Below are 27359 nucleotides of genomic sequence, written 5' to 3'. Positions count from 1 at the left end.
GGAGTATTTACTTTTGATTAGTGCATTGTTTCTTATGTTATTGCCGTATTTTGAGTGTTCTGGAGTTCTGTTTATTGTAAAGCAGCAAGAACAGCAGTATAAATTCAGGAACTCAGATGGCCCAAAGGGGGAGGCGTGTTTTCCAGAGGAGGAAGGCTCATTTCAGCTGTTTAATTACGACATTCCTCTGAGCCAAATCACAAGTTAATGTAAACAGACCACTCATTTGACTGACCCGCTGATGAGCACACTGACAGGCTGGATGTAAGAACTGGCAGCAGATTATGATAGACCTTTCTAATGAGCTGGAAACATGGCAGTGTGTAACTCAACACTAAGGTGTGTCTGGCCTACTTTATTCCTAATGTGGATCTGGACGTGGGAAGCCGGCTGTGACATACAATATCAAGCAGAGGAGGGTGAGTGTTCAGGTGTTTTTACACTTTTCTTTTCACTTGTACTTACAATTCATATATAAAACTTTAAAATGCATTTGTGATGGTGATGGTATTGTAATATATTTATTGTATTTAAACTTCGAGGCGTATCCCACTGGACTTTGAGGAAGAGAGTCATTTCTTTGACTAAAGTGATATGGATATATATGATGTTCAGCTTCTAACTGTTGTCTCTCCACAGACACTATACTGTATATGTGTAAATGTAATGACTCATTAATGACTAATTATTCAAACATGAGTTATTGTTTGTGTCCTGTATGTAAAATGATGCATAACACTGACTAATTACTCAGAAGTTCATCACCACTTCCTCAAAATCTAATGATTACTTACTGTTTAATGAAGCATAATACTGACTAGTTACTCATAAATTCATCATTATTCATCATCTACATATCTTTACATCTTTAATAAACGATCTGAGACAGCAGAATTCTTACCAAGTGTGCATTATATTCAGACATTAATATTCACACTAATGTTTTCTTCCTTAGGTGCTTCTCTTTGTAACTCATCACAACAATCTTGTCTTTACTAAATCTTGTGAGGACCATTCCTCTTTTATCATCTAGAGTTTCAGAAGTGCAGTTAAAACATTGAATTCAATGTTGTCGTTGTTTATATTACTAGCTTTACTCTTACATTTGAAGTAAAAGTGAATAGAGTGTTTGGTAATTGGGTTGATTTAAAAATGAAAATATTAAAATCAAACAAAACAAATATAATGGGTTGAGTCACATCAACCTTTGATTATATTTTCCTCAATGGGGGATATTATACAATACAATTATTTATATTGACAATGCAGCAGTTTGCACACTCAACCAAACAGATTTTAGGTTTCCAAACACAAAATATTTTATGAACATACTTATAACATGTTATGCTTATATACTACCATCTTACCTGCGTTTCAGTTGACTCATATAAGTCACACCTATTTTAATTTTTAAATGTTGGGGTGACAAATGATACTCATTACTAATTCTAGTTAACATATGATTTGTATTCTCATACTGTGCCTACTTTTTAGTTTTTGTTTTTTTTATAAATGTGTAAACCAGGTATTTTTACATATGGCACACAAATAACTCACACTGCAGATGATGAGAAAGAGAGCTATGTCATGTGCAGGAAAAAAGTGGGGGCTGTGATAATGAAGGGGTATAATAACCCTAGAAAATTACATGTGGTGTGCCACAAGGTTCTATTCTAGGGCCTTTTTATTTTTATGCATATAAATGATATGCCAGCCGCTGTGAAATGCAAACTCTTGTTATTTGCTGCTAATGCTGCATTACTGGTATCTGGGAATAATGTCAGTGAGATTAAAAACACTAGTAATGAATTAGAAAGTCTAAGAGGGTGGCTCATAGATGACAAGCTTCGGCACATTTGGCACAACAGAGTTCTTTTTGGAAAAAGACAATGTTATCTTGATGTGCCAGCAGGAAACACAAGTTCCTGTTTCACAGAACAAGACTTTTCCACTTTTCCACTAAGAAACTTCTTGTGACATAATTGTTGTGTTGTTTTGATTGTGTATGTTCTGCTTAGTACAATGGTCTGACAGCTAAATTTAGGAACAATAATATTATTCAGTATTTATTAAATGCACCCCCTGAAACCCCTGAAATCTGATTGGCGACCCCAGGTGCCACCACAATAAGAGACCTGCAGGACTTGACCAGTGAGTGGTCTAGGCCAACATTACTGTTTTTAACAGGCTGTAGCAGGCAAGGTTCTGAAGGTAAATATGAACATATCTGTAAATATAGAACTGGATGATCCATGTCATGCTAGCTCATCAGTGGGCTAAATCATGCTCCAAAGTGAGGCTTAATTTCAGCAAGGGAAAACCTTGCATGGCAATTTTAATGCAGTCCCCTGACCTTTCACCTTAAAGTGTAATTACGTAAAATCATCACAGGGTCTTTTTTGGCAAATACATTCATCAAATAAGCCTTCAAGAAATTTTTTTTGTGTATACACTATTAACGGAAATATTCCAGGATGTCGCTCAGAGCCGCTAACAGCCAGATGTGGCTAACACTGATTAGCTCATTGTTAAATCGGCTTTTCAAACCACTAATGAGGCTCAAAATAACAGAAAACCTCTGCAGTAGCATGATAAGAGTCCCTACACATAAAACGAACCAGTAACAACGTAGTTAGTGACCCCGGAGTTTATCAAAAAGGTGTTTTGAAAGACTTACCGACTGATGACTGAAAATGAATGAAAATACAGACATGCCCACCGTATGCTAATCACATACAGTTTGGGGCAAAAACTGTGACCTTTTGGTTCCCTGTGGTCTTGGTGTTTTAATGTGGTATTTTGTATTGATTTTTGAACATTTCTATCAATTCTTAAGTGGTAAAATATAGTCCCAGCTCTGTGGAGGGCGGACATCTGTCTGCACCGCTTGGGGAGGTAGAAAAGGAGAGAGAAATAGAGAAAAGACAGACGGATGGACAGAGAGAGACAAAGACAGACACAAAGACAGACAGACGGAAAGACAGAGAGAGACAAAGACAGACGCAAAGACAGACAGACGCACAAACAGAGAGACAAAGACAGACAGATGGAAAGAGAGAGAGACAAGGACAGACACAAAGACAGACAGATGGAAAGAGAGGGACAAAGACAGTCACAAAGACAGACAGGCGGACAGACAGAGAGAGACAAAGACAGACACAAAGACAGACAGACGCACAGACAGAGAGACAAAGACAGACAGATGGAAAGAGAGAGAGACAAAGACATACACAAAGACAGACAGATGGATAGAGAGAGAGACAAGGACAGACACAAAGACAGACAGATGGAAAGAGAGGGTCAAAGACAGACACAAAGACAGACAGAGAGACACTTCCAGAGATGCAAGCAACCACAAAAGTAACAGTTACTATAATAATATCTATAGTGATGTGAATATGACTTATACGTTAATATAGTAGAGTTTGTTCACAGTATACTCAACTCTCTTGTCTCTGTCCTGAATATAAAAACTAATTTCTCAGTTAATATGTATTTGACATGAACACAAAGGTCCTTTAACTGAAATAGTCTCATAAAATTTCCCATTTTGTGAGAGCAAATATAATCCATTGAACTCTACTACAAGGGTTTTATCTTGAAAGAGTAAGCAAAGAAGCACCACCCTGATGAGACAAGCTAAAAACACTTGGGAAATTGGGGAATTTTACTGAATCACGAACAGCCTCATACTGAACGATACACTGTGAGGTGAAGTAAAGTTCCAGCCCTGATCTACAGGTGTACAGTTTGGTGCTGATTGTGCTGGAAATGTGCTGCTGTTGTATTTCAGTTTGGAAAATTTGTTCATACAAAGTCCAGCATGATTCCGCAGAGTAATAGTGTTGACTCTCTTTCGTCTTTTTTCTTTTGTTTAGTGGAGATTTTCAATTCTGATAAACAGACCAGACTGGGATGGAAATCTGACCCACCCAGAAAAGTAAGTCGGGTGACTAAGGGACACTTCATTATAGGGCCTGCATCATGCACAGTAATGAATCGATGAATAACATTACACCAGTTTGACTGAATTGTTAAATGCTAACTGTACAAACATGTTTGAAAATTGCGTTGTAATGTTAATATGTATGGTTTTTTTTCTTTAATGACATTTTCAACCAACTTAGGCTACGCTCACACTGCAGTTCCATGTGACCTGAATGTGATTTCCCCCTCATGTGTGACCCATATCTGATTTGCTTTAGACAGTGTGAGCAGCACAAGTCCCACTGAATCTGACACTTTCCATCAGAATCAGGACACTTTTAAATGTGCTACTGAATCAGAGACGTATCAGAGCAGCCAGGTTTTATTTAATGCAGCTTTGACGACATTCTGACCCGCGCTGCACTGTTGTGTAAATGAATGACAAATAAAGTTGACTGAAAACAAAAGTGTGCCTCAGGCGGGAGCCAGGAACAGAATCCAAACAAACATGGAGGACAGCAGTGAAGCAGGCGGCAAGAGGAGGGAGACAGAAGTTTAGACCTCATTAGTATTTGCCACACACTGTTTTTACCATTAAGCCATAAAGTCCTTCAATACCGGTTACCGTTTCCATGTTCCCTTCCGTAAACACCATTGTGGCGTGATGTCATCAATGATCGAATGTGCATGCAGATCACTTCAGGAGCGTGAGCAGTTCACACTTTCTCAATCAATCTCAAAATTTAAAGACGTAGTGTGAACAGCAGAATAAAAAAATCTGATTTGATTCATTATTTAAATCATAGGATACAAATTTGAAAAAAATAAATAATTATTGGACGTAGCCTCTGGGTGTGAAAATGAAGCCAATGGTAAAATGCCTCCAATCTGCATTCTTTCAAATGTCCATCAGGGGCTTCATTGGCTCCAAACAGAAGTCTGTTTGTATAGAAGTCAATGAGAAAATGAGCCTCCATTTATTACCTCAGTAAACATTTTCCTAATGAGTTTAAGGTCTCAATCTCTAGTTTAAAGTCTTCTCTTTAATACAGCATGATGTTCATAGTCCATTCAGAGTCAAATAGACAATATATCAGAGGATGCTTTAGGGTGTGGTTACCTTGTGATTGACAGGTCGCCATGCTAGCAACAGGACAGATATTAAGTCATACATATTTACTTCACTATGTACATTCAAATAGCTGCGAACCTGTTTTTGGCTATTGTCAGTGTTCACATTTTGGGGACTTTGACCCTCTCACAGTGTGTTTTCACTTCATTAAATTTAATGAAGTCGGAGTTCAATCACACCTTGCGAGCGCTAGCTGATAACTCCAGGGAAACTGCAGATTTCCAACCGGCTCTGTGTCACTTCAGTTGGAACAGTACATGCAGATGAATGGCGGCAGCACCTGGTGCTCCTGCTCACACGTTGTCAGTAGTCCACTGGATGACTGGCATCAGCTGGTTGAAAATCATCAGTTTCCCTCTTTACCATTTAGCTTAGCTTTGTAACGACAGTGGCTCATGGTCACGTTCCTTTGCAAAAAACAACATGGCCACAGCCCAAATACCAAATTTGAGGCTTCAAAATGTACAAACTACAAACCAATGGGTGACATCACGCTAGCTACATCCATCTCTTATATACCGTCTATGGTTTCAACTATCTCACAACATATAGTAAATGAATAGTCAGTCTTCCAGTCTGAATAACATGGACAGCGTGACGGCAGTTTACCTTATTACTTATTTTCTATAAATCTCACAGTGTGCTTTCACTTCATTAAAGTAATGAAGTAGGAGTTGATAACTTCAGGGAAACTGAAATGTTCGGGGTTTAGTCTTGTACAGAGGTTACTGAGTCTCATCAGGGGTTTTGTACTTGAAGTTCTACCTGCAGCTTTTTACTAATCTTCTCTTGCATCTTCCCCATCATCCTAGTGGAGTGAGATTTCTCTCAGAGTGGGTAAACAGAGTCCAGTACCTGTGCTCCAAGCTTGTGTAAGAGGCATAACGAGAACTATTTTAAGCCAGTGGATGGAGCGGAAAGATGCTCACTATCTGCTGATGGATATTTCATTTGCCCAAGAAGAAGAGCTTGACCCACTACAGGTACATCCACTGCAAGTTCACCTCTTCGACCTACACACACCAATCACACAATTTCAAAATAGAGGAAAAGTCCTGGACCTTCAGACCTCCAAGCTATTCCCTGGCACTGTACCTGCAAGCTCAATATCCAGCTTCCTGAACCGCAGCCTGGCTCTGAGCCTGGGCCCTGTCAGCCACAGAGGCTTCCAGCTGGCCTTCTCCTACTCAGGAACATGTGTGCTGATAACATCCATCAGACTGTACTACAGGAGCTGCCCTGACATTGTGGCTCACCTGGCCTTGTTTAAGGGGACAGGGGCCATGTCAGGTCCCTTGACGGGTTCCTGTGTGAAGGGAGCTGTGGAGGTTCTTCCACCTGTAAGAGAGTGCGATGTGGATGGGGTATGGGGTCCACTGCAGGGGGGATGCACCTGTGAAGCCGGGCATCAAATCATGGATGAAACCTGTCAAGGTATGGAAATCATTTTACAGTTATTTCATATTTTTCACATGTTATTTTGAATAACTAATCAAACAATTAATATTAACATTGTGTTCGCATACCAGAAAAGGATCAGTTCTGGCACAACAATCAGTAACAATATATAAGTTGATCACAGCATGGACAGTCTATGGAAGCCCTGAAAGGCGAGGTAGAAAAAAACATTGGGCATTGTTGGCCAAAACCTAAGTTGATCTCCTACGTAGGAGATACTGTCTACGTACAAATACTATCTCATACGTACGAGATAAACTTTGAGGCTTAACCCCCTGAAGTCAATGCTCGCAAGGTGCGGTGCGTAATTTTACGCGCAAAAATACAGTAGGCATACAGTCAAAGGTGAATGAGTGTCCAAACTTTTGATTGGTACTGGATATCTCGTGTTTATCTTCTTATATCACCTGAGAACAACAGCAGTCTGCTACATTTAAAACACATAGACCTTCTGTGAAACCGCCATGTCCAGATGCATCAGCTGTGATGTTCAAATAATGTCCCCTCATGTCCTTAACTTGCTATTTGTTGTTACACTTATTTTACATGTTACATTTCTTGCATCTGTGTGCATCATATACACATTAGGTAGGTTAAGGCTGCCTGCAGGCATCATGATCACCCATGACGTGAATATTAAGTAGCCATGTGGAACACGCACAAAATGATTCCATCAGACCTTATATCTACACTGTTTAACCCCAACCGGCATCTATGCACAGTCCCATTATGTTTTACAGACATTTGGAGTTCACTAATTAGGTTAAACATGTTTATGCTGCATTTTGCTGAACTTTCACTTACCTTTGTTTCTTGCGTCGCCCTCAAAACATTTTTTTTAAATAATTTCCTCTCGCCTTTCAGGGCTTCCGTAATTTTCTGATATTCTAAAGAGAAGACAAAAAAGATCTACTCCTGATATTAAAGTTAGAAATATAAAAGAAAATCTAATTTTACAGAGCCCCGAAAGGTGATATATATATTTTTTTTCATAATGTTTGCACAAGATAATGTGACACTTATCCTCTTCCATACATATTTGAATGTTTATTTTGTATAGTCCCCAAACACAGTATAACAAGTGCATGTTTATTTTAAATTCAACTGAAATTCATCAGCATGAGGAACACTTTTTCTGTATGTAACACATTACCATCTGGTTTCTACATGAACTGCCATGGAAGACCATAATAACATTTGATATTTGTCCAAAGTTTCTGCAGAAGCACACAGCTAAACACACAACCAGTCATCTGCTTACACATTTTACAGTTTAAGTGTCTTGGCAAAACAAACTGGGAACGACTCCATATATGACTATGTCCTCTCCACTTATAATCTTCTCAGTGTCACATGTTTCCTGTGCATTGCTCAACCAATATCATTCTCAATTTGGTGCCTAAAACCACATTAGTCATTCTCCCTTCGCATACTGACACCTTTGCTATTCTTAGTGCCGTATTTGAAGTTGGGCTGATCATGGGGGTTATTTAACCCTCCTGTTGTCTTTGGGTCAAAATGACCCGCCACTGTGTTAAAAACCAAACAAAAATCCCCTTAACGATATTTTTTTAACCTGAAATTTTATGACTTTGCCTCGATTGGCACCAACAGTAGAACAAGTGAAATGTTGCTTTTATTCACATTTCCATGTAAGCTACAAAAAAAGGTACAAAGGTCGTCCTGGGGTCAAAAAGAGTTGAACTCAAGGTCACAGAGTTATTTACAAACCACTGAATGTTACAATGTTTTAGTTGTTTTAATCAGAGGCAGACGTAACAAGACAGATCATGGGGTCTTCTCACGGACTGCTGTGCCTTTGATCAGTCTCAGATCAATGAGTAGCAGACGTGAACGAGACAGTAGCAGACGTAAACAACACACAGGTGTTATCGCAGACTGCAGAGATTATAAAGGTGCTGCAGACGACAGGGCCCTGAACTCTGTCTGTGCTGAAGCCGTGAGTGTGCGTTACAACGCTGAAGAGGCTCTAGAGCGAGACAACTCTGATTCAGAAGAGGAAGTGGAGGAATACAACCCAGAGCAATGGGTTAGGTTATTTTTCATATCTTGTATTGTACATTGTCTTCAATTGTTCAAACTGAGGGATGAATGAAAATGCATTCAAAACTCTGTTTTGCACATTTTTTTCTTTTCTTAAGCTATAGAAATGAAGTGAAGAGGGAAAACTCAGTTATTCACACATTTTGTGGTGAATGACAAGTTGTTTCTTCAAGCAAGATGAAATGTTTAAGTGTTTAAATTCAATTAAGCTGCTTATATTAAGGGTTTAGTGAAGACTGGTCATTTTGACCCGGAGGACAAAGGGTGTATACAGAAAACGAGGACAACAGGAGGGTTAAATCACTTTGGAACTGTGATTATGCTAAAAAGAAAATGTCAATAATGCAATTTTTTTGTTGTTGTTTTGTTTGATTTTGTTGTTTGGATAATGTGTTCATGGGACCAAGGAGCAAACATTTTCTGTTTTAACTGTTTGTCCACCCTATCGAATAAATGAATATCGCGACTAAATACATCACATATGAATCAGTATCTGAGGTAGGAAAGAGACAATCACTATTTCTGTTTCACCAGTGTGTAGGATGGGCTACTACAAACCAGCCAATGACAGTGGAGGATGCCGGCTGTGCCCACCGCATAGCAGGACCCACGGGGAGGGATTAGAGAGGTGCGACTGTCTACAGGGTTTCAGCCGCCTGCCAACTGACCCCGATGACCTTGGCTGCACCAGTAAGAAACACTCAGTGATTCATTGGAATAAGGTGTTGTTATATTATAAAACTAATGTATGGGATTAAACCATAGACTGTATAATAAATGGACGTAGTATACCCGTCGAGGTCCATTCTCTCAACTTGATCCAGTCGTCCTCGCCTATGGGAGTCACCTTCTTGTCTGACTGAAAAAGGGTATGTATGTGACGTTGAAGGTAGGGAGATAGTGAGGGTCAGAGGCCAGCTGTCACTCAAGAGGCCACTCCCCTAATTATTCATAAACTTGAAGCTCCAATAAAATTCACCCCCCTCAGTGTTGTCATGGAGATATGACCTAAACATACAGACTAGAATGTTTTTTTGTCCCTGGCCTTAAACAGGTTTAATGATGCTGTGAAAACGGCCTGTTTAACATGGAGGTCAATGAAAAACTGCTCTGTTATGAAACCTGCAGACTGTGGACACTCGAAGAACTGCAGCTTTTGGCACTTCGGTATTGGATCAACCAGGAAGTCGCTGTGGTTGGGGCCTGGTTTAGACATTGTGAATATGTAAATTTGTGCTAATGGTACTATCAGAAAAGACACTGTGGCAGACAATAATGCACACCACTTGCTATTATGTTTTTCTTCTCTGTCTTGTCCTCCACAGAGCCGCCCTCTGCCCCTGTGAATCTAACAGCCCATCGTCATAATGACTCTGTGCTGATAATGACGTGGGACCCTCCTCATGACTGGGGAGGCAGACAGGAAGTGAAGTATTACATCAAGTGTGAGAGGGCGGTGGATTCTGGTCATCAGTGGGAGGCATGTGGGGGCCACGTGGTGTTCCTTCCAGGCTCTGCAGGGCTGACTAACACATCAGTCAGCATCACAAAACTGAATCCGCAGCATGACTACAGACTCTCAGTGCAAGCCTGGAATGATATATCCACACTGCGGGGGGCTCCACCTTCATCCACCACCACTGTTACCATGCATAGATGTATGTATCCCGACTAGATAATCACAACACAATAAACACATATACAATACATCAGAAATGAGAATGAAATATTTCTCCCAAACAGGGAAGAGGCAACCAATGTGGTGGGAAATATTCTGGTTTCAGTTCCCAACTATTAACTTGGTTTCCTACTATGACACTTAGTTTGCTTATCTTAAGCGACGATAAAACATTTTCTTCCTCTTTCAAAGGAAACGTTGAAGTCATACGCAGCAAAACACATTCTTGCTCAATTCAATACACTCACACTGTAGATTATGTTCCCACCATCTTACGTGGTCTGGTGGGAAGCGTACAACACCCACTGGATCTGCTAAAAAATGGATAATGAAGAAGATAAAAACATATATAAGTGACAAGTTATATAAGTTTTTCTCATAATCTGTTCACTGCACCTTATATTATTATATGTTTACATTTGCACTACAATTAGACCGCTTATTTATACATTTTATTTTTTTAGGTATCTTTTATATTGCATTTTTATATTACTGTTTTGATGTGTCACGGACCAGTTTTTCACTCTCGCAAAGAACCTGGAGGGGGTCTGGGAGTATGGCCATCCAGTCTACATGTGCTTTGTCGATCTGGAGAACCCATATGACCGGGTCCCTCGGGAGATACTGTGGGAGGTGCTGCGGGAGTATGGGGTGAGGGGGTCACTTCTGTGGGCCATCCAATCTCTGTACACCCAAAGCGAGAGCTGTGTCCGGATCCTCGGCAGTAAGTCTGATTAGTTTCCGGTTGGGGTTGGCCTCCGCCAGGGGTGCGCTTTGTCACCAATCCTGTTCGTGATTTTCATGGACAGGATATCGAGGCGTAGTCGTGGTGGGGAGGGGTTGCAGTTCGGTGGGCTGAGGATCTCGTCTCTGCTTTTCGCAGATGATGTGGTCCTGATGGCATCGTCGGTCAGTGACCTTCAGCACCCACTGGATCGGTTCGCAGCCGAGTGTGAAGCAGCTGGGATGAAGATCAGCACTTCTAAATCTGAGGCCATGGTTCTCATCAGGAAACCGGTGGATTGCTTACTCCAGATAGGGCATGAGTCCTTACCCCAAGTGAAGGAGTTCAAGTACCTCGGGATCATGTTCACGAGTGAGGGGACGATGGAGCGTGAGTTTGGCCGGAGAATTGGAGCAGCGGGGGCGGTGTTGCAGTCACTCTACCGCACCGTTGTGACGAAAAGAGAGCTGAGCCGGAAGGCAAAGCTCTCGATTTACCGGTCAATCTTCGTTCCTACCCTCACCTATGGTCATGAAAGCTGGGTCATGCCCGTAAGAACGAGGTCGCGGGTAAAAGCAGCCGAAATGGGTTTTCTCAGGAGGGTGGCTGGAGTCTCCCGTAGAGAAAGGGTGAGAAGTTCAGCCATTCGTGAGGAACTCGGAGTAGAGCCGCTGCTCCTTTGCGTTGAAAGGAGCCAGTTGAGGTGGTTCGGACATTTAATAAGGATGAACCCTGGGCGCCTCCCTAGGGAGGTGTTCCAGGCACATCCAGCTGGGAGGAGGCCTCGGGGAAGACCCAGGATCTCCACACTGTCCTGGGAACGCCTCGGGATCCCCCAGTTAGAGCTGGTTAATGTGACCCGGGAAAGGGAAGTTTTGGGTCCCCTGCTAAAGCTGCTGCCCCCACGACTCGACCCCGGATAAGAGGTTGAAGATGAGATGAGATGAGATGAGATGAGATGTGTCTGTGTGTAATGCTGCTGTTACACAGCAATTTCCCAGCTTGGGATCAATAAAGTATTTCTATTCTATTCTATATTTTAATATATAAGTCGCAGGACCAGCCAAAACATGAAAAAAGTCTGACTTATAGTCCACAAAATACGGTACCTATGTTCCCCGCTTTGTATGTGACCGGGGATCATAGGACCCTTTTTTAAAAGAATGGTCCGACGGCAAATAGGCCTATGTAGACCGTAACACTACCCCCTAACCCTGACCCTAATCGTAACAAAATGGCTTATGCGACCGGGGAACATAGGGATAACCCCGTCTGGGGCGACCAGTAGCTCAGGATGGCTAAAGTTAGCTTACTTTCGATAGATATTGTACTTGTATACTCATATGAGGACATTACATTTTGGGTTTCCTGCAACGTATCCTTTATTCTACTTATCTTAGGATACGTCTCTGCCGTTCTTAAAAAGTGTTTCGTCTACATGGAATCGGCTCAAGAAATATCTGGGTCCACAGGAAATCAGTGAAACCGACTCCAAACGCTGTAGTACAAATGCCAGGCCTGGATGTGGAGCGGTAACTGCCACAGAAATACACCAACAACAGAGAAGAAGTGACAGGGAGACGCTGTGGAGAATCCAAACACCAGAGAGTTTCTCTCCAAATCTGGAGACTTCCGAAATCCTCCTCCATCCTAGAGAGAAATGTGTCACAGACTTTTGTGCTGTTTGTGCTGTGGACTCTGATGCACTCATCACTCTGCAGTTAGTGTCCTCAATGAGCAGAGGGTGCTGCTGGGAGCCCCTTCCCCGTCCCAAAGAACTCACAGGCGGGCACTGTCGCACTACTTTTTGCGATCTCTTGGCAACTTTATTTAAAAAAAAGATAGAGACCAATTTAGCTCCTTATTCAGAGCATCAGAGAAAAGGGAGAAATCTGTGGTCGGCCTAATTCATTCCCATGCATGTGGATCAGAGTCTAGTTCAGTTAACAGTCTATGGGTCCGTCTCTCTCCTCACTTGCAGCAGCACTATTGTTGTTATGTGGCACCGTGGGGTTAGAGGTCGGAGGTGGGGCGATGACTGCATCATTAACAAAAGTATGAGGTTTCACCGTCCAGACGACAACGCCATGGGGGGCATTCTCAAATTTTCCCTCTCTGGGACCTGCATACAAGCAATGGTCGGACAAAACAATACTAAAGTTGTGCGGTTACAAGAAAACGCGTCTTCGTGTGGACAGGCCCTTAGACCTGTTTTTCTCGTACGTAAACTTTTTTGGTACCATCGAGTGGTAACAAAGGTGTAAAAACATGATGGCGGGTATCTTAGCCAAGTCTCTCTACAGCTCAATCCTTAGAGAAAAGCAGTCATGTTCAATACCTTGTTGAAACTTGTTTAATTATGCTTGATAACGTTTCATGGAATATAAATTTGGCAAATTTAAGCAACTGTAACAAGCCACACACTGCTAATTTAGGAAATCCTTGTTTGAGGACATTGAGACTTTATTATCATTCATGCAAAGTGAAAGTGAACAGCTAGGATTTGTAAAGATACCAACCGTTCACAAGAGTATATATAGTTTTTGCATGTGGCAAATGTTATATTTATTTTAATAGCTTTATTCTTATGTGACTCATTTCCATGAAATATTTCTCAAGAGCAGAGAGATTGCTAAATAGTAGTAGACAACTGTGAGGTGGAGGACTTTTCTGGTCATGGTGAAGATGTTCCTGGTGGAACAACTAAGCAAAGAAGATTTAAAACATGAATGTGATTGAAACAAGTGTTACACACTGGTGACTGATAACTAAACTAAACCCTTTGGCCCTTTATGAGGACATCGTTTTTTCCCCCAGAAACTACTTCCTGTTCAAAGACAATACTTACCTGCTATAACAAAAACCCAAACTCCATTTTTGAAGTTAATAGAAAGTCAAAAGCACTGTTGATTTCTGAGCCGCTGGAAACTCCTGTTTTCTTACAGGGAAAGTTCCTCCTGTGGTGATCACTGTGAACCCTGGCTCAAACATCTCAGAGGATGAACTATTGCCAGCTCCTCAGCACCAGGGTCGCTTCTCCATATGGCTGACAGTCGGCGTTTTATTTGGCATTCTGCTGCTCATGGCTGTAATCCCCACTGCTGTGTGTGTCCTGCGCAGCAACTACTCTAAACTCAGGTAATGTAACCTTCCACTTCTGTTTCTTTAAAACCTACTTTAACGTTACTGTCTGCAGTTTTTGTAGGACGCTGGTGTATGACTTTTTACCGATTAATTGAGAGTGAGACTTGGACATGCAGAGTTTTTGATTGTGTTAGGCCACCAAGATGGACCAATGGACCCATTGCTGTGCTTGGAGGATGAGGTCAAGAAAGCACAGGCGAGGTGAACAAAGAAATGTAGGCGGCTGTGTTTTTTCGATGTAGAAAAGGCCTTACGATATGCTGTGGAAGGAAGAAGTATCTGAAAAACTGCATCAGTTGGGAATCTAGGGTAACATGTTTAATTGGATCATGGTTTTTTAAATGGGAGATCTATTCAGGTGAAAATAGGGTCAGATTGGTCTGAGAAATATGTGGTTGAAAATGGAAGTGTTGTTAGTCAAACTTTGTTTGCAATTATGATTAATGATGTATTTGGGAACATTTCACCAGGCGAGGACAGGGCATTATTTGCAGGTGATGGGGAAGAGGGGAGGGGGTGTGTATATAGTGAGGAAATAGGCTCCCTACGAGTTACGGAAGTTTGAAATGTTATACTCCCCCATGAAAAGAATTTCCCTTATTTGGCTATTAATTCCTGAAACGTTAATTACTGTAATGCATGACAGTGATTGCATGGATTTACCCTAGGTCCTCTGTCAGGTTCAAGCAACCTGTTCAAAACATCCGAAACATAACAAAAGAGAGAAAGACAAGAGTTATATGTTTTACTTGCAAGGAGAACGGACAGAGATGCGTTCAGTTACAATCTCATACCGCTCTGAAGCACACTCTGCCGAGCCCTTTCTCTTTATTTCCTTTAGTCCCTAGTTACAGTATGAGTTATAGCTCTAAAGGTGAGGGGGCACACAACTGCAACTCGTCACATTTAAACAATTCATTAATCAGTTGAGCAGTGTCTGTTTTTGCACAGATACCTCTTTGGTGACTCATCAGCAGTCATGCTTATCTGATTTTTTCTACCGGCAAAACAACTCTGCACAAATTGGCTATACACACACACACACACCAAGTAACGTTAGTTAAAATGTAAAGGCAATTGGAGTAAATATGAGATTACTTTATGTACAATTATTCCAACATCCTCCTTCTTCATTTGTCAAATAATTCTCTGTGATGGTGTGGGTTTCCTCCGGTTTCCTCCCACTCCACAAAACTTTCTTATTTTGTAATGAATTAATAAAAATGTAATATACATATATATATATATATATATATATATATATATATATATATATATATATATATATATATATGTATATATATATATATATATATATATATATATACATATATATATATATATATATATATATATATATATATATATATATATATATATATATATATTTATTTATTTATATATAAATAAAAAGTTGTGTTAAATATAAATATATATTGAGTTTCTATTTTGATGAGACGATTGTAATTTTGAAGTCAGCCATTGCTTTTTCCACCTTCCCCCGTGGTTTTCCCAGCATGCTAGTGGTTACCGTCCACAATTAGAGGAGCTCCCCCTTGTGTATACTGACAGTCATTATTAATTATTAGAGACATATTTGTGTTATGTACCTGATGTGTTACTTTTCTTTTTACTTTTAGCATACTGCAGCTGTTCTCACAAAGTACGTACTCTTGCATGCAGTATGCATGTTACTGGGCGCTACATCTTCTACATCATCTTGTGCCTTGAGCTTGAACCATCCGGCATATATTGTGCAAAGGATTGTGGGTCAGAATAGCAATGAAAACATGCTGGCTTTAATACTGCAAAATCTGACTGGATGTAGAGGACAACCTGGTATTTTATGAATACTGCATTTAGACAAATATTAAATCCTTTTCTGTAAGTTATATATCAATATATATTGACATGAAGAGAATGTTTTGAGACAGCAAAAGTTACACAATGAGAGGGTTTTGCATAGATTTTGATCTATTTATTTGATCCAGTGTTTATCAAGGTAATATTATCAACATACGTTTACCACCAAATTTTTATTTCACTTGCCAGTTTCTGTGGGGATATCAGATAAGAAATGATTGTAGGAACTCAATGCCAACAGAAAAATGTTTTTTTCTAGGAATATAAATGAACTTAACTTAAATAAACAATAAACCTACAATTACTGTATAATAAAAAATACCATATGTTCCAATATGTGTAGGAAACCGCCTGCTTCCAAGATACAATTACTGATAATTAAATCAAAGTTACAATTTTCCTGCAGGTCTGACCATGAATTAGAGCTTTTGCCGATGAACGCTGAATTTTCCTACCGGCGTCCACAGGAGGTGGAGGCTCCACTCCTGCCGGCCAACAGTGAGCACCATCTTCAACTTCTGATACTTGAAACATACTGCACAATGCTTTTGACACAAATCTCATCCCGTACAAATACAGTTTTAGAATCACAGAATTCCTTTATGGAATGTTGCTTATTTTATTTACTGTATATCAAGAATTTGAAAATAGCTTATTTCATCCACTTTCTTAATTGATTAATTATTACAATGAGTGGATTTTTCTGATATTTTTATTCAAATATTTATGATTCACTAGATTAATTACACTGTGAAACATCTTCGAAATACACATTTATTACGTTTGAGAAGTACATTTTCCTCCTGATTGTTTCTCAGTGGAGGAGGGTGTGGTCCAATTGTTGGAGGGGCTCAGCGGCAGGCTGCTGGCCAGTCTTAAAGAGGTCCTAGTAGAGAGAAACACGGTCACCCTCGGCAAGGAGCTTGGCAAAGGTCAGTTCATAACTTCAGGAAACTTTATTGAACTACTCATCGATGGATTATTAAATGGGCACAGGGGCCCAGAGTGGCACGGGCCTCCATGGCCTTCACCTGCTTAATGTCACTTGAAGAGACACATACTGACCACAAAGACACATACAATCATTACAAAAAGGCACAAAACCATGATGCAAAATGACTGCAAAAATGGGCAAAACAACCACAGAAAACTGCAAAGAGACACAAAACAACTACAAAGAGACACAAGATAACTACAGAGACCAAAACAACTACAAAGAGACACAAGATTACTGAAAAGAGACACCAAACAACTACAAAGAGACACAATATTACTACAGACACCCAACAACAACAAAGAGACCAAAACAACTACAAGAGACCAAAACAATTACAAAGAGACACAAGAAAAACAACAAAGAGACCAAAAACAACTACAAAAAGATGCATGATAACTACAGAGACCAAAACAACTACAAAGAGACACAGGATAACTACAAAGAGACCAAAAACAACTACAAAGAGACACAGGATAACTACAAAGAGACCAAAAACAACTACAATGAGACACAAAATAACTACAAAGAGACCAAAAACAACTACAAAGAGACACAAAATAACTACAAAGAGACCAAAAACAACTACAAAGAGACACAGGATAACTACAAAGAGACCAAAAACAACTACAAAGAGACACAGGATAACTACAAAGAGACCAAAACAGTTGCAGAAAGAGGCTTAACAATCTATTGTCTCATAATCCTCCCAGGTAACTACTTATTTTTATATAACAATGTGTCTGCAGGTTTACCACAGGAGGGGTATACTATGCCATAGTACACCTTATACTAGGTTATTGATTAGTAGAATCATTAAAAGACTCCAGTGCATGGAAAACCAAAATAGAAACCAATCAAATAATTTAAAACATATGAGCAAAAAATAGCTTAGTCTAAACATTTGATATCCACTGTTTAAAATATCCTTCTTTTCTGTTCTGCAGGAGAGTTCGGTTCCGTCTACGAAGGGGTCTATACACCAGACGAAGGCGAAGACATCAAGGTGGCTGTGAAGACCATGAGAGGTGTTTACTGAAATCCAACCCTTTATCAGAACTCTACTCTGCTACTTCGTATTTTTGTAATTTTTCTCTGTTCCACACATCTAGTTGGAATCCACAGCCAGGAGGACTTATATGAGTTTCTGAGAGAGGCAGAGATCATGAAGACCTTTGATCATGAAAATGTTGTCCGACTACTCGGTGAGATATACTTTCTAATTCACTATACCAATGCTGAACTGGACACATTTCTTACCCCTTGTATGGTGTTCGGGTCAAATTGACCCTTTTCAAGTTTTCGCAAGAAGAAAAGTTTATATTTTCTAATTTTTTTCTACCTGAAACTCAGTGGCCTTAGCTAGCTTTCTGTGCTAAACATGTACAAAAAAGAAATTGAGAACACATGCTACTATCGCTTACAGATTTACATCCTTCATATGGCAACCTTTTCATATGACCAACATACACAGAGACACACACACACATGCCCCCCCCCCCCACCACCACACACACACATATAATGTTACATCATAATAATTAAGCACAGAGAAGCTGTTTGCTCTCATTTTCCCACTCTTCCCCTCTGTCATGTGTCCACCTTCACCACCACATAAATCAAGTTCAAAAGTTGTTCAGGAGGAGAGAAACAGTCATCACAAAGAAAGCATTCTTTATTTACATTTATTAATCAGAGCATTTACAATAATGACTCAAAATCAGCAGGCGGAACTGCTGTCTCTTCACTTCCCTCGCCTCTCTTTTGTCTGTGGTTTTAATGGAATTGAAGCTCAAAGTTCAATTTACAACCACGAAAAGCAGGCAGGCTAAGAAACCATGACATGTTCTGTCAGTCGATCACCCTGTTTCAGTACTACAGACAGCGCCGCTCCTACACGTGCAGACTGTTTTCACAGCAGACATTTTGACTTGAAAGGCCCGGATGGAATTGATAACAACAATGATGCATTCCATTTAGGAACCTGGTACCAGAGCTCTGGCATGCTTGCTCACTAACAGGGTATACTGGGACAGGTTAATGTGATTATTGACACCTGTGCTTCTGCTGCTTTGACGGATCAAAATGTCTGCTGTGAAAAGGGTGTAGTTAGCCAGATTCCTTTCATCATTTCACAGCACAAACACACATTAGCATAGCAGTGCAGTAACCTTATGCTACAATTGATAGACACCAGAAAGGATTAAACCACAAACACTTGTTGGAAGCTTTGGAAGCCTTGTTTGTTTCAAGGCGACAGTCAACATTGGTTTTGAAGCATCATGAGCATTCCACAACCTTAATCATGTGTTTATTCTTGTAGCCATGACGATGAAGGTCCCCTAACCTTGACAAAGGACAACCCCAATATACATGAAGCTGGAAAATTGTAAACACTTTCACACTATATTCAATTCAATACACCACAAAGACTAGATATTTAATATTCAAACTGATAAACTTTATTGTTTTTTTTTGCAAATATTCACTCATTTTGAATTTGATGTCTGCAACACGTTCCAAAAAAGCAGGGACAGGGGCATGTTTACCACTGTGTGACATCCCCATTCCTTTTAACAACACTCAATAAGCGATTGGGAACTGAGGACACTAATTGTTAAACCTTTGTAGGTTGTAAGGTTCCCATTCTTGCTTAATTTACGACTTCAGTTACTCAACAGTCCGGAGTCTCCGTTGTGGTATTTTGCGCTTCATAAAGCGTCACACATTTTCAGTGGGAGAAAGGTGTGGACTGCAGCAGGCCAGTCTACAGTCAGTTTGAACATTCAATATCGTGTCTTTGTAGTGTATTTAATTGAATATAGATTGAAAAGGATTTGTAAATCATTGTATTCTGTTTTTGTTTACGTTTTACACAATGTCCCAACGTCATTGGAATTGGGGTTGTACTTATTTTAACATAATAATCTATGATATTTGCCTAACTAAGTCGTGTTTGTGTCTAAAATGCCTTAAACCTTAACCATTGTGTTTTTTAATCAATAACTCATTAAATTCGTCTTGCTTCACTTTCAACTTAAATCAACAGTTACACAGAGATTATGACCTCATATAATAATTTCTAAAGCTGTAACCAAGTTACGTAGAATGCTGAAACATTTAAAAGCGGAAAACTTCATCTCATCTCATCTCATCTTCAACCGCTTATCCCGGGTCGGGTCGCAAGGGCAGCAGCTTTAGCAGGGGACCCCAAACTTCCCTTTCCCAGGCCACATTAACCAGCTCTAACTGAGGGATCCCGAGGCGTTCCCAGGCCAGTGTGGAGATATAATCTCTCCACCTAGTCCTGGGTCTTCCCCGAGGCCTCCTCCCAGCTGGACGTGCCTGGAACACCTCCCTAGGGAGGCGCCCAGGGTTCATCCTTATTAAATGTCCGAACCACCTCAACTGGCTCCTTTCAATGCAAAGGAGCAGCGGCTCTACTCCGAGTTCCTCACGGATGGCTGAACTTCTCACCCTATCTCTAAGGGAGACTCCAGCCACCCTCCTGAGAAAACCCATTTTGGCCGCTTGTACCCACGACCTTGTTCTTTCGGTCATGACCCAGCTTTCATGACCATAGGTGAGGGTAGGAATGAAGATTGACCGGTAGATCGAGAGTACCTGGAGTAAGCAATCCACCGGTTTCCTGCTGAGAGCCATGGCCTCAGATTTAGAGGTGCTGATCCTCATCCCAGCCGTTTCACACTTTGCTGCGAACCGATCCAGTGAGTGCTCAAGGTCACTGACCGACGATGCCATCAGGACCACATCATCTGCAAAAAGCAGAGACAAGATCCTCAGCCCACCGAACTGCAACCCCTCCCCACCACGACTATGCCTCGATATCCTGTCCATGAAAATCACAAATAGGATTGGTGACAAAGCGCACCCCTGGCGGAGGCCAACCCCCACCGGGAACGAATCAGACTTACTGCCAAGGATCCGGACACAGCTCTCGCTTTGGGTGTACAGAGATTGGATGGCCCACAGAAGTAACCCCCTCACCCCATACTCCCGCAGCACTTCCCACAGTATCTCCCGGGGGACCCGGTCATATGCCTTCTCCAGATCCACAAAACACATGTAGACTGGATGGGCATACTCCCAGGCCCCCTCCAGGATCCTTGCGAGAGTGAAGAGCTGGTCCGTTGTTCCACGTCCAGGACGGAATCTGCTTTGTTCCTCTTCAATCTGAGGTTCGACTATAGGACGAACCCTCCTTTCCAGCACCTTGGAGTAGACCAGGGAGGCTGAGTAGTGTGATACCCCTGTAATTGGCACACACCCTCTGGTCCCCCTTTTTAAACAGAGTAACCACCACCCCGGTCTGACACTCCCTTGGCACTGTCCCAGACTTCCACGCAATGTTGAAGAGACGTGTCAACCAAGACAGCCCCTCCAAACCCAAAGCTCTCAGCATTTCTGGACGAATCTCATCAATCCCTGGGGTTTTGCCACTGTGGAGTTGTTTGACTACCTCAGTGACTTAACGCCAGAGATATTGACAATGATTCCCCATCAGCCCCTAGCTCTGCCTCTACAAAAGAGGGCGTGTTAATAGGATTAAGGAGTTCCTCAAAGTGCTCCTTCCACCGCCCGATTATCTCATCAGTTGAGGTCACCAGCGTCCCGTCCTTACTGTAAACAGCTTGGATGGTTCCCCGTCTCCCCCTCCTGAGATGTCGAATGGTTTTCCAGAAGCACCTTGGTGCCGCCCGAAAGTCCTTCTCCATGACTTCTCCGAACTCCTCCCCTCTGACACAGCAGAGGCTGCAGCCCTTCTGGCCTGTCGGTACCTTGCAACTGCCTTCGGAGTCTTCTGGGATAACATATCCCGGAAGGCCTCCTTCTTCAGTCGGACAGCTTCCCTGATCACCGGTGTCCACCACGGTGTTCGAGGGTTACCGCCCCTTGAGGCACCTAAGACCTTGAGGCCACAGCTCACCACTGCAGCTTCAGCAATGGAAGCTTTGAACATTGCCCACACCGGGTCAATGCTCTCAACCTCCACAGGGATGACGGAAAAGCTCCGCCGGAGTCGTGACTTGAAGATCTCTCGGACAGGGGCCTCCTCCAGACGTTCCCAGTTCACCCGCACTACTCGTTTGGGCTTACCTGGTCTGTCCAGAATCTTCCCCCATCCTCTGGCCCAACTCATCACCAGATGGTGATCAGTTGACAGCTCTGCCACTCTCTTCACTCGAGTGTCCAAACCATACGGCCTCAGATCAGATAATACGATCACAAAATCGTTCATCGACCTTTGGCCTAGGGTGCTCTGGTACCACGTACACTTATGAGCATCCTTATGTTCGAACATGGTGTTAGTTATAGACAATCCGTGTCTAGCACAGAAGTCTAATAACTGACGACCACTCGGATTTAGATCAGGGAGGCTGTTCTTCCCAATCACGTCTCTCCAGGTGTCTCCATCATTGCCCACGTGGGCGTTGAAGTCTCCCAGCAGAACTATTGAGTCCCCTACTGGAGCCCCATGCAGGACTCCATTCAGGGTCTCCACGAAGGCCGAATACTCTGAACTGCTGTTTGGTGCATATGCACAAACAACAGTCAGAGATTTCCCCCCTACCACCGGCAGGCTTAAGCCCTTCTGGCTTATGCCGGGGTGAACTCCAACACCGCGGCGCTCAGCCGGGGTCTTGTGAGTATCCCCACACCCGCCCTGCGCCTCACACCCTGGGCAACTCCAACGAAGAATAGGGTCCAACCCCTATCCAGGAGTACGGTTCCAGAACCGAGACTGTGTGTGGAGGTAAGCCCCATCAGATTTAACTGGTAGCGCTCCACCTCACGCACAAGCTCCGGCTCCTTCCCTGACAGAGAGGTGACATTCCACGTCCCCAGAGCCAGCTTCTGCTGCCCGTGTCTGGTCTGTCGAGGCCCCTCACCTTCACTACCACCCGTGCAGCAGCGCACCCGACCCAAGTGGTTCCTCCTGTGAGTGGTGGGCCCACAGGATGGAGAGGAGGGAGGTGCCACGTCACTTTTTCAAGCTGTGCTCGGCCGGGCTCCGTGGCAAACTCGCCGGCGAGCCCTCCGTCTGAGTCTGGCTCCGGACGGGGGCCCCGGGCTTCCTCCGGGCAGGGTCTCTCTTCCTCTTCCTCGTTTGTCCATAGAGTCTTTGTGAACCATTCTTAGTCCGGCCCCTCGCCTATAAGGTGATGGTTCCCGGAGAGGAAAACTTCTTCTTCATTATGAGACTGTCTTGCGATGGGATCACACTAGCCGTGACGCCAAATCGGGCCACTGGAGTGAAACAGTGGGGCAGTGGCTCCTTCCCTAATTTCTACCCCCCTACTCCCTGCCTCCTTGCTCGGACCACACCCATCTTTGAAGCTGGCCTTCATCTGATCTCAACTACACACCTGTAAAATTCAGTGACTGTATCTTTTATGGTTGCAATGTAAACGCATTGGCAAAATATTCAAAACCTCCTCTGGGGTAGTTTCCACTACAGCAGGTGTTTCCAGGACCACATTTAGGGAAACTAGTAAATCTGACAGTCTGCGTCTGCAAGAGGCAATGTAAAGTTTGCGTCTTGCAGCCACATAGTTTAGCCTACTGTCTTCTATAGCAGCAGCAGCAGCAGCAGCCGCAGCAGCAGCAGCCGCAGCAGCCGCAGCAGCAGCAGCCGCAGCCGCAGCAGCAGAAGCCGCAGCAGCAGCAGCAACCCTGTGAAAGATGTGCATGTGTTTGTCCTGCAGGGGTTACTTTAGAGAGAGAGCAGCACTCTCCTCTGCCTGTTCCTTTGGTCATCCTGCCTTACATGAAACATGGAGACATGCGCCGCTTCCTCATTGCTACACGATACGGCGAAATTCCTATGGTGAGATGCAGTCGGCACATGCATGTACATTATTTATTGCAACATCAGCACAAGCTGACATAGACAGATACACAAGGACACATTGACATTTGACTCTTGGAACCCGTAGAAGATTGGTTTGAGAGAGGTGTGCTGCCTCACTATGAACAGCAGAAAGAACAATTCTGGTTTAACACAACTACATTTTTGTTTTTGGAGCCTTGGTCCATTCTATTGCTTTCAATAACATTGTTCTGCAGAAGCTTAAATTCTCAAATAGCAACATCGATATCGACAAGGCAAGAAACACAAATGGACAAAGAATCAGAATTGATTCTTAAAAATAAAGTATTATAAACCGCACCCCAGTTACAAGGCTTTAATAATCTAATATAATCAAACTGGATTTCACAACTCTGTAAAGATGTCATGCTGACAATCATTTTATTCACGATCTTGTGTTCTGCATGACGTTAAATTATGCTGTGACAACAACCCTGTCTTTGTGTTGTTGCCATATGAACATTTAGCTTTAGTTTACGAATGTTTATGAGACAAAAATAAAAATGCATGAAGAAAATGAAAACATAGCAGGGATCAAATAACAAAAAAATTGACCTTCATCAAAATCCGACATTCTCTATATCACCACCCACACCCTCCCCACAACACAGCACCTGTGTGTCTCTGAATCCCAGAATACACCCTTCTCTTCCTCCTCTGCCAGTTTGTGCCCCATCAGAGTCTCCTACGCTTCATGGTCGACATTGCAGCAGGGATGGACTATCTGAGCTCACAGGGGTTCCTGCACAGAGACCTGGCTGCACGCAACTGCATGTGAGTCCATCAGAGGGAGACATTGAGAGCTTGAAATGAAGGGCTCCTTGTTCATAAATGACTGTGTCTCTGTCCTCTCCTATTGGTATTCAACCACGGCTTGTATCTGGGAAGGAAGCTGCTTCAAATTTTAATAAAGCAGACTGAGGGCTTCAGAGGAGACGGTGTGTTGGGACAAAATGTAGACAACAGTGGGTCGGAACTATAATCTTGTTGTTTGATCTGACTCCAGCGAGCCTGTGCTGGTTATGCAAATACTTTTACAAATTTTTTGTATCCACAGGCTGGGTGATGACCTTAGAGTGTCTGTGGCTGACTTTGGCCTGTCCAAGAAAATCTACAGCAGCAATTATTATCGTCAAAAAATAGCCGTCCGTGTGCCAATCAAGTGGATGGCGATGGAGAGCCTGTCAGAGTCGGTCTACACCACCAAAAGTGACGTGGTGAGTTCAGTCTTCATAGAACAACACTTTATTTACACATTCACACGATCAACAGCTCTGAACGTTGAGACTAGACTCTCATTTTGTGATATTTACTGTAAAACTACAATTTCTTGTCCTCTCAGTGGTCCTTCGGGGTGACCATGTGGGAGATTGTGTCTCGGGGGAGGACTCCCTATCCTGGAGTTCACAACCACGAGCTGCTGGAGCTGCTGCTGTCCGGACACAGGCTCAAACCACCCGAGGACTGTGACCACAAACTGTGAGTTCCTCCGCTCGTCCATGGACTTTTCTCGTTTTCTATTTTTTTAATGAGACTTTTTAAAATATTAACAGAAAGCTGGGGGTAACGGAAGTTAACTGATGTTGTATGTATGCATATATATATATATATATATATATATATATATATTTGTATGTAATATTGATAACAGAAGGCATTAGGGGCATATCCCAGGAATACATACAGTAAACCCTAGCATACAGCAGACTGTTAACAGGAGAAGGAAGGATGTTAAAGGGACTGTTTATGTGACATTAGGTCACAAGCTTTTTTTTAAGGTCCCATATTTTAAACAGTGAAATTTCCATGTCTTTATGATTATAAAGCAGGTGGGGGTGCTATGTAAAGACTGTGAAAGTATGAAAACGTTCAATCCATAGAGAAATGCACACAGCCCATATTCAGAAACTGTGTCTTTAAACGAGCCGTCAGGACTATAGTTACAACTATACAAAATGTAGGTAGAAGGTGGTGCTACAGTGCAGCTTTGGCTTTGGCTACATCCATCCCTATAGGAAATATTCTTGTATAATCTATGTATGTAAATATATCTCTCTCACTGCGCCTACTCCATCTCACCACAAACCCAGTTATGAAGTCATGCAGAGCTGCTGGGAGAAGGAGCCCAACCGCAGGCCTGGCTTCGGGGAACTGGGCGAGTCACTGAAAGGTCTTCTGTCTGAACTTCCAGTGCTGGAGGCCAGCCAGGAGGCCAGCTACATCAACCACGGCCTGGAGGTTGCTGCGGCCGCCTGTCAGGATCCACAGACAGATTCTGGGGGAAGATGGGAAAATGTCTACCTGCCTACTCCCGTGGGTGCTGCTGCAGTCAGAAACGAGGATGTGGAAGTAGAAGTAGAGGATGGCTATCTTAAGTATATTACTGACTCAGCAGTTAAGAGGGATGATAATTACTAAAAAAGTTACAGAATCTAATTATGTGTAAAAGTGAGAATGGGACAGAGATGTCTGTGTGTTTAAACTGCTCAGGGGCATTTCCAGGCTGCCAGACAGCCATGGGTGGCACATGTGGTTGACCAGCGAACTAAATATGGAAGTTGAAGAAAACGAAATGTATTTTTGCACTTTTAAAAAATGTTTGTTTATCTGTATATATGTTTTCAGTTTCTAGAAATGGTACACAGGTTTACGGAACAATATCTGCCATAAATGGTGCATTCATGTACTCCTCGTATGGTCCAATATCCCGAGCCGGGAGTCGTTCACCCGGCGTTCATGAGCCTAAAATAGTAATGTGTAAAAAACACGGACGCTACAAAGAAGATGTAATATTATTTTACAACAGCAATATGATATAATAGTGTTTAAATGACAAGTTGAAAGCGGTTGCCAGTTTCTCCAGTTTAAATATTTATTATTAACTTTGATCCCCAGACTTCAGATCAGATCAGATCAGTACATTCCCTAAAAGCACATACATGTTGCTTGTTTTCACATTAATGCTAATAAATAACTTTTTTAGGTAATATAGGTCCAACGACATACGGTTACAACCTAATACCATATTACAAATGACATGTAAGAAAAAAAATGATGATTTCCAATAAATGAATTAATAGAACAGTTAATTAACATCAACCCAACGTTTCCTTTTGTCCGCAATGTTTCTGCACATTATATATATATATATATATATATATATATATATATATATATATATATATATATATATATATATACACCGATAAGTCATATTCACATTACTATAGATATTATTATAGTTACTGGAAGTATGTCTGTCTCTGTCTATCCGTCCGTCTTTTCTCTCTTTCTCTCTCCTTTTGTTCCTCTCAACCGGTGCAGACAGATGTGCGTCCTCCACAGAGCTGGGTCTGTTTGTTCCTGTCTGTTAAAGGGAAGGTTTCCGTTGCCACCGTACTCTACGGAGGAATTGTTGGGTCTATGTTTATCATAAATAAGTCATAGAGTGTGGTCTTTACCTACTCGGTGAAGTGTCCTGAG

The 27359-nt window shown here is 42.1% G+C and overlaps 1 protein-coding gene across 1 annotated transcript; it reads left to right on the top strand.

Moving 5' to 3' along the window:
- Positions 1–234: 234 nt before the first annotated feature.
- LOC310963738 (tyrosine-protein kinase receptor TYRO3) lies at positions 235–26933 on the top strand. The gene is made up of 15 exons (XM_083936655.1): positions 235–419; positions 3879–3940; positions 5872–6493; positions 9116–9271; positions 9907–10239; positions 13929–14121; positions 16397–16488; positions 16809–16922; positions 17932–18012; positions 18097–18189; positions 23713–23834; positions 24541–24650; positions 24934–25093; positions 25219–25355; positions 25967–26933. Exons 1-15 carry the CDS (start codon positions 314–316, stop codon positions 26292–26294), a joined length of 2709 nt encoding a protein of 902 aa, XP_083792781.1. The 5' UTR covers positions 235–313; the 3' UTR covers positions 26295–26933.
- Positions 26934–27359: the final 426 nt, after the last annotated feature.

This window comes from Echiichthys vipera, assembly GCF_963691815.1.
Source record: "Echiichthys vipera genome assembly, chromosome: 22".
NCBI classification, from domain to species: Eukaryota; Metazoa; Chordata; class Actinopteri; order Perciformes; family Trachinidae; genus Echiichthys; species Echiichthys vipera.
The sequence above is the reverse complement of the archived record's forward strand: the minus strand, read 5'-3'. Positions and strand labels throughout refer to the sequence as shown.

Coding starts and splice junctions, on each gene's coding strand:
- LOC310963738 (XM_083936655.1), top strand. CDS start 314: ATGGCAGTGTGTAACTCAACACTAAGGTGTGTCTGGCCTACTTTATTC. Junction 16,489..16,808: donor TCCACTCCTGCCGGCCAACA/GTGAGCACCATC, acceptor ATTGTTTCTCAG/TGGAGGAGGGTGTGGTCCAA. Junction 24,651..24,933: donor CTGGCTGCACGCAACTGCAT/GTGAGTCCATCA, acceptor TTGTATCCACAG/GCTGGGTGATGACCTTAGAG.